Source organism: Salvelinus alpinus, chromosome 32, assembly GCF_045679555.1.
Source record: "Salvelinus alpinus chromosome 32, SLU_Salpinus.1, whole genome shotgun sequence".
Taxonomy (NCBI): Eukaryota; Metazoa; Chordata; class Actinopteri; order Salmoniformes; family Salmonidae; genus Salvelinus; species Salvelinus alpinus.
This window is the reverse complement of record NC_092117.1, coordinates 21966277-21978671: the sequence shown is the minus strand read 5'-3', so window position 1 is coordinate 21978671 and position 12395 is coordinate 21966277. Positions and strand designations below refer to the sequence as shown.

At 46.0% G+C, this 12395-nt stretch overlaps 1 protein-coding gene across 2 annotated transcripts in view; it reads right to left on the bottom strand.

Annotated features, from left to right (window-relative positions):
* The window catches only part of LOC139562458 (formin-2-like), a 60758-nt gene that overhangs the window by 5967 nt on the left and 42396 nt on the right, over positions 1–12395 (bottom strand). For both annotated transcript variants that reach the window (XM_071380176.1, XM_071380177.1), the window contains exon 15: positions 964–1015. In XM_071380176.1, coding sequence (XP_071236277.1) covers positions 964–1015 — 52 coding nt within the window. The remainder of the gene's footprint in view (positions 1–963; positions 1016–12395) is intronic.

Genomic DNA, 12395 nt, shown 5'->3' with positions numbered 1-12395 from the left:
GGAGAGCGAGAGAGAGAGACAAACACATAAAGAAAGGGAGAGAGAGAGAGCGAGAGAGAGAGACAAACACATAAAGAAAGGGGGAGAGAGAGAGCGAGAGAGAGAGACAAACACATAACGTGAGAGAGTGAGAGACAAACACAAAGAAAAGGAGAGAGACAGAGAGACAACACATAAAGAAAGGGAGAGAGAGAGACAAACACATAAAGAAAGGGAGAGAGAGAGCGAGAGAGAGAGACAAACACATAAAGAAAGGGGGAGAGAGAGAGCGAGAGAGAGAGACAAACACATAACGTGAGAGAGTGAGAGACAAACACAAAGAAAAGGAGAGAGACAGAGAGACAACACATAAAGAAAGGGAGAGAAAGAGACAAACACATAAAGAAAGGGAGAGAGAGAGAGCGAGAGAGAGAGACAAACACATAACGTGAGAGAGAGAGACAAACACAAAGAAAAGGAGAGAGACAGAGAGACAACACATAAAGAAAGGGAGAGAGAGAGACAAACACATAAAGAAAGGGAGAGAGAGAGACAAATACATAAAGAATTTGAGAGTGAGAGAGAAACAAACAGGAGAGAAAGATACATAGAGGAAGAGAGAGCACACGTGAAAGTGACAAATGCCCTGGTTTTGTGCTTGATCAATACCCGGGTGTTTGGAGGGAACACATTCCTGCCTAGTGTTAACAGAAGCTTGGAGCCAACGCTGTCTACTCTGTCTCTGCTTGGATAAACAATCCAGACACTGGACGCCTTCAGTCTATCACAGGACCCGCAGTAAAGGCCATCTATAGGTAGAGGTACATGTTCCATGTAGCCTGGGGAGCTAAACATTGATGAAGCGCAGTAAAGAGAGACCTTAGCTGATCATTTTGTAAGCTGTTCTTACAAAATTATCATTGTCACAATGTTATCATAGTGAAGCTCTAACAGCTGAAAAAATATAATCAGGTGTATTCTTACATCTTATGAGTGTTCTCTAGTTGTGTTTCTTGTGCCTCCAGATCAGTTTTTGCTGTGAGAGAAAAAATTGTCAGAATATAGGCATAACAAGCCACTCAACAGGACAACATCATACAGTAGGCAAAGTTCAGCAGTAATGGATCATTATAGAAACATGTGGCACTCCATCCCATGAGCTACTGTAGTTACCAGTTCAGTTACTATGGATAACATGAAGATACAATGAGGTGTTGATAACAATGTGGCCGGTTACACATAAGCCATAAACAAGGTTTAATTATTAGTATTGATAAATACGCTACAAAAGTATGTGGACACCCCTTTAAATTAGTGGACTCTGCTATTTCAGTCACACCCATTGCTGACAGGTGTATAAAATTGAGCACACAGCCATGCAATCTCCATAGACAAACATTGGCAGTAGAATGACCTGTACTGAAGAGCTCAATGACTTTCAACGTGGCAACGTCATAGGATGCCACCTTTCCAATAAGTCAGAGTGTCAAATTTCTGCCCTTCTAGAGCTGCCGGTCAACTGTAAGTGCTGTTATTGTGAATTGGAAATGTCTAGGAGCAACAACGGCTCAGCCGCGAAGTGGTAGGCCACACAAGCTCACAGAACGGAATCGCCAAATGCTGAACCGTGTAGTGCATAAACATCGTCTGTCCTCAGTTGCAACACTCACTACCGAGTTCTAAACTGCATCACCACAAGAACCGTTCATTGGAAGCTTCATGAAATGGGTTTCCATGGCCAAGCAGCCGCACACAAGCCTAAGATCACCATGCGCAACGCAAAGCGTCGGCTGGAGTGGTGTAAAGCTCGCCGCCATTGGACTCTGGAGCAGTGGAAGCAGTTCTCTGGAGTGATAAATTACGCTTCACCATCTGGCAGTCCGATGGATGAATCTGAGTTTGGCGGATGCCAGGAGAACGCTACCTACCCCAATGGATAGTACCAACTGTAAAATTTGGTGAAGGAATAATGGTCTGGGGCTGTTTTTCATGGTTTGGGCTAGGCCCCTTAGTTCCAGTGAAGGGAAGTCTTAACGCTACAGCATACAATGACTTTCTAGATGATTCTGTGCTTCTAACTTTGTGGCAACAGTTTGGGATAAGCCCTTTCCTGTTTCAGCAGGAAAGAAGCTTCCCACCATTAGCTCTGACAAATTGAAAACCCTAGTCATTGGCGACTCCATTACCCGCAGTATTAGACTTAAAACGAATCATCCAGTGATCATACACTGTTTACCAGGGGGCAGAGCTACCGACGTTAAGGCTAATCTGAAGATGGTGCTAGCTAAAGCTAAAACTGGCGAGTGTAGAGAGTATAGAGATATTGTTATCCATGTCGGCACCAACGATGTTAGGATGAAACAGTCAGAGGTCACCAAGCGCAACATAGCTTCAGCGTGTAAATCAGCTAGAAAGATGTGTCGGCATCGAGTAATTGTCTCTGGCCCCCTCCCAGTTAGGGGGAGTGATGAGCTCTACAGCAGAGTCTCACAACTCAATCGCTGGTTGAAGACTGTTTTCTGCCCCTCCCAAAAGATAGAATTTGTAGATAATTGGCCCTCTTTCTGGGACTCACCCACAAACAGGACCAAGCCTGGCCTGCTGAGGAGTGACGGACTCCATCCTAGCTGGAGGGGTGCTCTCATCTTATCTACCAACATAGACAGGGCTCTAACTCCTCTAGCTCCACAATGAAATAGGGTGCAGGCCAGGCAGCAGGCTGTTAGCCAGCCTGCCAGCTTAGTGGAGTCTGCCACTAGCATAGTCAGTGTAGTCAGCTCAGCTATCCCCATTGAGACTGTGTGTGTGCCTCGACCTAGGTTGGGCAAAACTAAACATGGCGGTGTTCGCCTTAGCAATCTCAGTAGGATAAAGACCTCCTCCATTCCTGCCATTATTGAAATAGATCGTGATACCTCACATCTCAAAATAGGGCTACTTAATGTTAGATCCCTCACTTCAAAGGCAGTTATAGTCAATTAACTAATCACTGATCATAATCTTGATGTGATTGGCCTGACTGAAACATGGCTTAAGCCTGATGAATTTACTGTGTTAAATGAGGCCTCACCTCCTGGTTACACTAGTGACCATCCCGCAAAGGCGGAGGTGTTGCTAACCTTTACAATAGCAAATTTCAATTTACAAAAATCAAAATGACGTTTTCGTCTTTTGAGCTTCTAGTCATGAAATCTATGCAGCCTACTCAATCCCTTTTTATAGCTACTGTTTACAGGCCTCCTGGGCCATATACAGCGTTCCTCAATGAGTTCCCTGAATTCCTATCGGACCTTGTAGTCATAGCAGATAATATTCAAATTTTTGGTGATTTTAATATTCACAACATGTCTCTGGACCTACTCACTGCCAGTCATACTCTGGACCTAGTTTTGTCCCATGGAATAAATGTTGTAGATCTTAATGTTTTTCCTCATAATCCTGGACTATCGGACCACCATTTTATTACGTTTGCAATCGCAACAAATAATCTGCTCAGACCCCAACCAAGGAGCATCAAAAGTCGTGCTATAAATTCTCAGACAACACAAAGATTCCTTGATGCCCTTCCAGACTCCTTCTGCCTACCCAAGGACGTCAGAGGACAAAAATCAGTTAACCACCTAACTGAGGAACTCAATTTAACCTTGCGCAATACCCTAGATGCAGTTGCACCCCTAAAAACTAAAAACATTTGTCATAAGAAACTAGCTCCCTGGTATACAGAAAATACCCGAGCTCTGAAGCAAGCTTCCAGAAAACTGGAACGGAAATGGCGCCACACCAAACTGGAAGTCTTCCGACTAGCTTGGAAAGACAGTACCGTGCAGTATCGAAGAGCCCTCACTGCCGCTCGATCATCCTATTTTTCCAACTTAATTGAGGAAAATAAGAACAATCCTACATTTATTTTTGATACTGTCGCAAAGCTAACAAAAAAGCAGCATTCCCCAAGTGAGGATGGCTTTCACTTCAGCAGTAATAAATTCATGAACTTCTTTGAGGAAAAGATCATGATCATTAGAAAGCAAATTACGGACTCCTCTTTAAATCTGCGTATTCCTCCAAAGCTCAGCTGTCCTGAGTCTGCACAACTCTGCCAGGACCTAGGATCAAGAGAGACACTTAAGTGTTATAGTACTATATCTCTTGACACAATGATGAAAATAATCATGGCCTCTAAACCTTCAAGCTGCATACTGGACCCTATTCCATCTAAACTACTTAAAGAGCTGCTTCATGTGCTTGGCCCTCCTATGTTGAACATAATAAATGGCTCTCTATCCACCGGATGTGTACCAAACTCACTAAAAGTGGCAGTAATAAAGCCTCTCTTGAAAAAGCCAAATCTTGACCCAGAAAATATAAAAAACTATCGGCCTATATCGAATCTTCCATTCCTCTCAAAGATTTTAGAAAAAGCTGTTGCGCAGCAACTCACTGCCTTCCTGAAGACAAACAATGTATACGAAATGCTTCAGTCTGGTTTTAGACCCCATCATAGCACTGAGACTGCACTTGTGAAGGTGGTAACTTACCTTTTAATGGCGTCAGACCGAGCCTCTGCATCTGTCCTCGTGCTACTAGACCTTAGTGCTGCCTTTGATATCATCGATCACCACATTCTTTTGGAGAGATTGGAAACCCAAATTGGTCTACACGGACAAGTTCTCGCCTGGTTAAGATCTTATCTGTCGGAAAGATATCAGTTTGTCTCTGTGAATGATTTGTCCTGTGACAAATCAACTGTACATTTCGGTGTTCCTCAAGGTTCCGTTTTAGGACCACTATTGTTTTCACTATATATTTTACCTCTTGGGGATGTCATTCAAAAACATAATGTTAACTTTCACTGCTATGCGGATGACACACAGCTGTACATTTCAATGAAACATGGTGAAGCCCCAAAATTGCCCTCGCTAGAAGCCTGTGTTTCAGACGTAAGGAAGTGGATGGCTGAAAACTTTCTACTTTTAAACTCGGACAAAACAGAGATGCTTGTTCTAGGTCCCAAGAAACAAAGAGATCTTCTGTTAAATCTGACAATTAATCTTGATGTTTGTAAAGTCGTCTCAAATAAAACTGTGAAGGACCTCGGCGTTACTCTGGACCCTGATCTCTCTTTTGACGAACATATCAAGACTGTTTCAAGGACAGCTTTTTTCCATCTACGTAACATTGCATAAATCTGAATTTTTCTGTCCAAAAATGATGCAGAAAAATGTATCCATGCTTTTGTTACTTCTAGGTTAGACTACTGCAATGCTATACTTTCCGGCTACCCGGATAAAGCACTAAATAAACTTCAGTTAGTGCTAAATACGGCTGCTAGAATCCTGACTAGAACCAAAATATTTGATCATATTACTCCAGTGCTAGCCTCCCTACACTGGCTTCCTGTTAAGGCAAGGGCTGATTTCAAGGTTTTACTGTTAACCTACAAAGCGTTACATGGGCTTGCTCCTACGTATCTTTCCGAGTAGGTCCTGCCGTACGTACCTACATGTAAGCTACGGTCACAAGACGCAGGCCTCCTAATTGTCCCTAGAATTTCTAAGCAAACAGCTGGAGGCAGGGCTTTCTCCTATAGATCTCCATTTTTATGGAATGGTCTGACTACCCATGTGAGAGACGTAGACTCGGTCTCAACCTTTAAGTCTTTATTGAAGACTCATCTCTTCAGTAGGTCCTATGATTGAGTGTAGTCTGGCCCAGGAGTGTGAAGGTGAACGGAAAGGCTCTGGAGCAACGAACCACCCTTGCTGTCTCTGCCTGTCCGGTCCCCCTCTCTCCACTGGGATTCTCTGCCTCTAACCCTATTACACTGGCTTACTGGTGCTCTTTCATGATCTTCCTGTCTGGGTTGGCGCCCCCCCTTGGGTTGTGCCGTGGCGGAGATCTTTGTGGGCTATACTCGGCCTTGTCTCAGGATGGTAAGTTGGTGGTTGAAGATATCCCTCTAGTGGTGTGGGGGCTGTGCCTTGGCAAAGAGGGTGTGGTTATATCCTTCCTGTTTTGCCCTGTCCGGGGGTATCATCGGATGGGGCCACAGTGTCTCCTGACCCCTCCTGTCTCAGCCTCCAGTATTTATGCTGCATTAGTTTATGTGTCGGGGGGCTAGGGTCAGTTTGTTATATTTGGAGTACTTCTGTCTTATCCGGTGTCCTGTGTGAATTTAAGTAAATTTAAGTTGTTCCGGAGTTCCAAATTAAGCAGCAGCAGCTGAAAAGATGAGCTCCTACAAATATTGAAATTTAAATGTTTTTTTAGAGTAAAGTACATCGAAAAAAAATCAAAAGAAAACTGCAAACTGAATAGGAGACCAAACAAGCAGCAAACAAAGAAGAAAGGCTTTTGAAAAAGTAACAATTTTTCATAAAATTATACCGTTTTCTTAGCTAGCTAAGTTGTTTACCTGTTGCTAGGCAGTTGCTAGGGACATTCCTGAAAGAAGCTAGCTAGCTAACAAGGAGTGTCTAGTTGGCAGAAGAGAAGAAGGGACAAAGAAGGGACAAAGTGGGACAAAATAAGGACAGAAGAAAAGGGAAAGGGGACATTAAGGTGAAGCAGTCCTCTAAAGACACAAAAGACAATAATACAAGAAAGAACACTTCTATTGCCTCTCCCTCTACGATACGCACTTCCGGTTTGGTTTGGAGCGAGTAGTTGCATTCCGCTTTGCTCCACAGGTAGTATTACAGGTAGTATTACATTTCATTTCATTACAGTACAACAGTTTGATTTGTTTGATCTTAGCTGGCTACATAGCCGTCTTTGTATCCAAGATAATTGTGTAGTCTAGAGTAATTGTCGAGGTTACCTAGCCAGTTAGAGGTTACCTAGCCAGCTACACTTTCAAACAAAGTCAACAACGCAGCCACTGCTAGCTAGCCTATTTCACCAGCCAGCAGTACTATATCATTTTAGTCAATAAGATTTTTTGCAACGTAAGCTTAACTTTCTGAACATTCGAGACGTGTAGTCCACTTGTCATTCCAATCTCCTTTGCATTAGCGTAGCCTCTTCTGTAGCCTGTCAACTATGTGTCTGTCTATCCCTGTTCTCTCCTCTCTGCACAGACCATACAAACGCTTCACACCGCGTGGCCGCTGCTACTCTAACCTGGTGGTCCCAGCGCGCACGACCCACGTGGAGTTCCAGGTCTCAGGCAGCCTCTGGAACTGCCGATCTGCGGCCAACAAGGCAGAGTTCATCTCAGCCTATGCTTCCCTCCAGTCCCTCGACTTCTTGGCACTGACGGAAACATGGATTACCACTGATAACACTGCTACTCCTACTGCTCTCTCCTCGTCTGCCCACGTGTTCTCGCACACCCCGAGAGCTTCTGGTCAGCGGGGTGGTGGCACTGGGATCCTCATCTCTCCCAAGTGGACATTCTCTCTTTCTCCCCTGACCCATCTGTCTATCGCCTCCTTTGAATTCCATGCTGTCACAGTTACCAGCCCTTTCAAGCTTAACATCCTTATCATTTATCGCCCTCCAGGTTCCCTTGGAGAGTTCATCAATGAGCTTGACGCCCTGATAAGTTCCTTTCCTGAGGATGGCTCACCTCTCACAGTTCTGGGTGACTTTAACCTCCCCACGTCTACCTTTGACTCATTCCTCTCTGCCTCCTTCTTTCCACTCCTCTCCTCTTTTGACCTCACCCTCTCACCTTCCCCCCCTACTCACAAGGCAGGCAATACGCTTGACCTCATCTTTACTAGATGCTGTTCTTCCACTAATCTCATTGCAACTCCCCTCCAAGTCTCCGACCACTACCTTGTATCCTTTTCCCTCTCGCTCTCATCCAACACTTCCCACACTGCCCCTACTCGGATGGTATCGCGCCGTCCCAACCTTCGCTCTCTCTCCCCCGCTACTCTCTCCTCTTCCATCCTATCATCTCTTCCCTCTGCTCAAACCTTCTCCAACCTATCTCCTGATTCTGCCTCCTCAACCCTCCTCTCCTCCCTTTCTGCATCCTTTGACTCTCTATGTCCCCTATCCTCCAGGCCGGCTCGGTCCTCCCCTCCTGCTCCGTGGCTCGACGACTCATTGCGAGCTCACAGAACAGGGCTCCGGGCAGCCGAGCGGAAATGGAGGAAAACTCGCCTCCCTGCGGACCTGGCATCCTTTCACTCCCTCCTCTCTACATTCTCCTCTTCTGTCTCTGCTGCTAAAGCCAATTTCTACCACTCTAAATTCAAAGCATCTGCCTCTAACCCTAGGAAGCTCTTTGCCACCTTCTCCTCCCTCCTGAATCCTCCTCCCCCTCCTCCCCCCTCCTCCCTCTCTGCTGATGACTTCGTCAACCATTTTGAAAAGAAGGTCGACGACATCCGATCCTCGTTTGCTAAGTCAAACGACACCGCTGGTTCTGCTCACACTGCCCTACCCTGTGCTTTGTCCTCTTTCTCCCCTCTCTCTCCAGATGAAATCTCGCGTCTTGTGACGGCCGGCCGCCCAACAACCTGCCCGCTTGACCCTATCCCCTCCTCTCTTCTCCAGACCATTTCCGGAGACCTTCTCCCTTACCTCACCTCGCTCATCAACTCATCCTTGACCGCTGGCTACGTCCCTTCCGTCTTCAAGAGAGCGAGAGTTGCACCCCTTCTGAAAAAACCTACACTCGATCCCTCCGATGTCAACAACTACAGACCAGTATCCCTTCTTTCTTTTCTCTCCAAAACTCTTGAACGTGCCGTCCTTGGCCAGCTCTCCTGCTATCTCTCTCAGAATGACCTTCTTGATCCAAATCAGTCAGGTTTCAAGACTAGTCATTCAACTGAGACTGCTCTTCTCTGTGTCACGGAGGCGCTCCGCACTGCTAAAGCTAACTCTCTCTCCTCTGCTCTCATACTTCTAGACCTATCGGCTGCCTTTGATACTGTGAACCATCAGATCCTCCTCTCCACCCTCTCCGAGCTGGGCATCTCCGGCGCGGCCCACGCTTGGATTGCGTCCTACCTGACAGGTCGCTCCTACCAGGTGGCGTGGCGAGAATCTGTCTCCGCACCACGTGCTCTCACCACTGGTGTCCCCCAGGGCTCTGTTCTAGGCCCTCTCCTATTCTCGCTATACACCAAGTCACTTGGCTCTGTCATATCCTCACATGGTCTCTCCTATCATTGCTATGCAGACGACACACAATTAATCTTCTCCTTTCCCCCCTCTGATAACCAGGTGGTGAATCGCATCTCTGCATGTCTGGCAGACATATCAGTGTGGATGACGGATCACCACCTCAAGCTGAACCTCGGCAAGACGGAGCTGCTCTTCCTCCCGGGGAAGGACTGCCCGTTCCATGATCTCGCCATCACGGTTGACAACTCCATTGTGTCCTCCTCCCAGAGTGCTAAGAACCTTGGCGTGATCCTGGACAACACCCTGTCGTTCTCAACTAACATCAAGGCGGTGACCCGTTCCTGTAGGTTCATGCTCTACAACATTCGCAGAGTACGACCCTGCCTCACGCAGGAAGCGGCGCAGGTCCTAATCCAGGCACTTGTCATCTCCCGTCTGGATTACTGCAACTCGCTGTTGGCTGGGCTCCCTGCCTGTGCCATTAAACCCCTACAACTCATCCAGAACGCCGCAGCCCGTCTGGTGTTCAACTTTCCCAAGTTCTCTCACGTCACCCCGCTCCTCCGCTCTCTCCACTGGCTTCTAGTTGAAGCTCGCATCCGCTACAAGACCATGGTGCTTGCCTACGGAACTGTGAGGGGAACGGCACCTCCGTACCTTCAGGCTCTGATCAGGCCCTACACCCAAACAAGGGCACTGCGTTCATCCACCTCTGGCCTGCTCGCCTCCCTACCTCTGAGGAAGTACAGTTCCCGCTCAGCCCAGTCAAAACTGTTCGCTGCTCTGGCACCCCAATGGTGGAACAAACTCCCTCACGACGCCAGGTCAGCGGAGTCAATCACCACCTTCCGGAGACACCTGAAACCCCACCTCTTTAAGGAATACCTAGGATAGGATAAAGTAATCCTTCTAACCCCCCCCCCTTAAAAGAGTTAGATGCACTATTGTAAAGTGGTTGTTCCACTGGATATCATAAGGTGAATGCACCAATTTGTAAGTCGCTCTGGATAAGAGCGTCTGCTAAATGACTTAAATGTAAATGTAAGTATGCTCTCTCTAATTCTCTCTTTCTCTCTTTCTTTCTTTCTCTCGGAGGACCTGAGCCCTAGGACCATGCCTCAGGACGACCTGACACGAAGACTCCTTGCTGTCCCCAGTCCACCTGGCCATGCTGCTGCTCCAGTTTCAACTGTTCTGCCTGCGGCTATGGAACCCTGACCTGTTCACCGGACGTGCTACCTGTCCCAGACCTGCTGTTTTCAACTCTCTAGAGACCGCAGGAGCGGTAGAGATATTCTTAATGATCGGCTATGAAAAGCCAACTGACATTTACTCCTGAGGTGCTGCACCCTCGACAACTACTGTGATTATTATTATTTGACCATGCTGGTCATTTATGAACATTTGAACATCTTGGCCATGTTCTGTTATAATCTCCACCCGGCACAGCCAGAAGAGGACTGGCCACCCCTCATAGCCTGGTTCCTCTCTAGGTTTCTTCCTAGGTTTTGGCCTTTCTAGGGAGTTTTTCCTAGCCACCGTGCTTCTACACCTGCATTGCTTGCTGTTTGGGGTTTTAGGCTGGGTTTCTGTACAGCACTTTGAGATATCAGCTGATGTACGAAGGGCTATATAAATACATTTGATTTGATTTGAATGCCCCCGTGCACGAAGCGAGGTCCATACAGAAATGTTTTGTCGGTGTAGAAGAACTTGACTGGCCTGCACAGAGGTCTGACCTCAACCCCATCGAACACCTTGGGGATGAATTGGAACACCAACTGCGAGCTAGGCCTAATTTCCCAACTTCAGTGCCCGACCTCACTAATGCTCTTGTGGCTGAATGGAAGCAATGTTCCAGCATCTAGTGGAAATCCTTCCCAGAAGAGTGGAGGTTGTTATAGCAGTTATAGCAACTCCATATTAATGCCCATGATTTTGAAAAGAGATGTTCGACGTCCACATACTTTTGTCCATGTAGGGTAGCTTATACAATTTCTCATATAGGCAGAATGACTGGGTTTCCCCTGTATAGACAGTTTACACAGGATTTCACACATCAACATTAATAACACTTGCTGTCATTTTCAGGGTTAGTTCATGTAATTGAGTGTTGAACTGACTGCGGTGGCACCACTGACAAATGAACACCATGGTTTTCAAGGCAAGTGTTCTTTGTGTACATTTAGTATTAATGAGTTCAGGGAATTATTGTGAAATATCCTCAAACTCGGAGGAATTCCAGAAGATATCCTTAGCCTTAGGAGGATTTTTTCATAATTCTCTCTCCTTCCACCCTCTATAAACAAAGATGTTGATTCGACGTACAATTGTAAGGCAACCAGCTGCAATAGGATAGTGAGTTTGCAAAAAAATTATGTGTTGAGCAAACTCACAACAAAAAGTTTGTGTATGAAAACTCCCAATCCTATCGCAGCTGGTTGCCTTACAAATGTACAATGAATCAACATCTTATATATTTTTTTTGATGTACAGTGCAGTTCATTTTCATTGAGATATTGAGGAAGTATGTGATACTGTAACCAAGGTGTTCTGGTGAACCAGTCTTTGTCTGAGACCTGACTTGCATTAGCTCCCTGAGAAAATGCCTATAGGCCAACGTTTTAGTTGAATGGGCTAACACAGTCTTGTAGTATGCAGACGAGGATGTCAAAGCGAAGGTGAACTGTACCTTAGGTGGTTTGGTGAACCACACTTGCTCTTGGACTGACAACAGTCGTGTGGCATGCATGCGACCCAGGTTCAAACCCAGCCAATCTCATCTGCGTGTTTCACCAGCTATATTGCTTTCACACATAATCCTATACGGTAGATAGATACCATATAAGACATGTTGTTAGTAGCCTTCAAGGGCAGCTTCCAAATCCATAGCAACCTAAAACCTATAGCCTCTTCATAGCCTTCCAAGACATCCACTAAAGTAGACGGGTAGGAATCTTTCTTGGCATGGATCTTCGGCCTGTCTTTATCCAGGGAACATCAAATCGCTGCATGTAATTGAAGCCAGAGCGACATCTAAGAAACCTTGACATGTCCAATGGGACGATCACTTTTGTCCACGGCTCCCTGTACTAAATCATTCTAATACTGATCCTCTCTTCTACATCTGCTTCCTATTGCTCATCAATAACCAATCAGAAATCTGAACAGGATGGACATCATCAGATTAATGCAACAGCATAACAATCAGCAAAGAAGTATGGAATCCATTTTGAATCCATCCAAAATGTCATACAACATGGACTGTATGTGGTGAGTTAATACCGGCCTTCTATAAGCTGCCAGTTGAGGACTTGTGAGGTGTCTGTTTC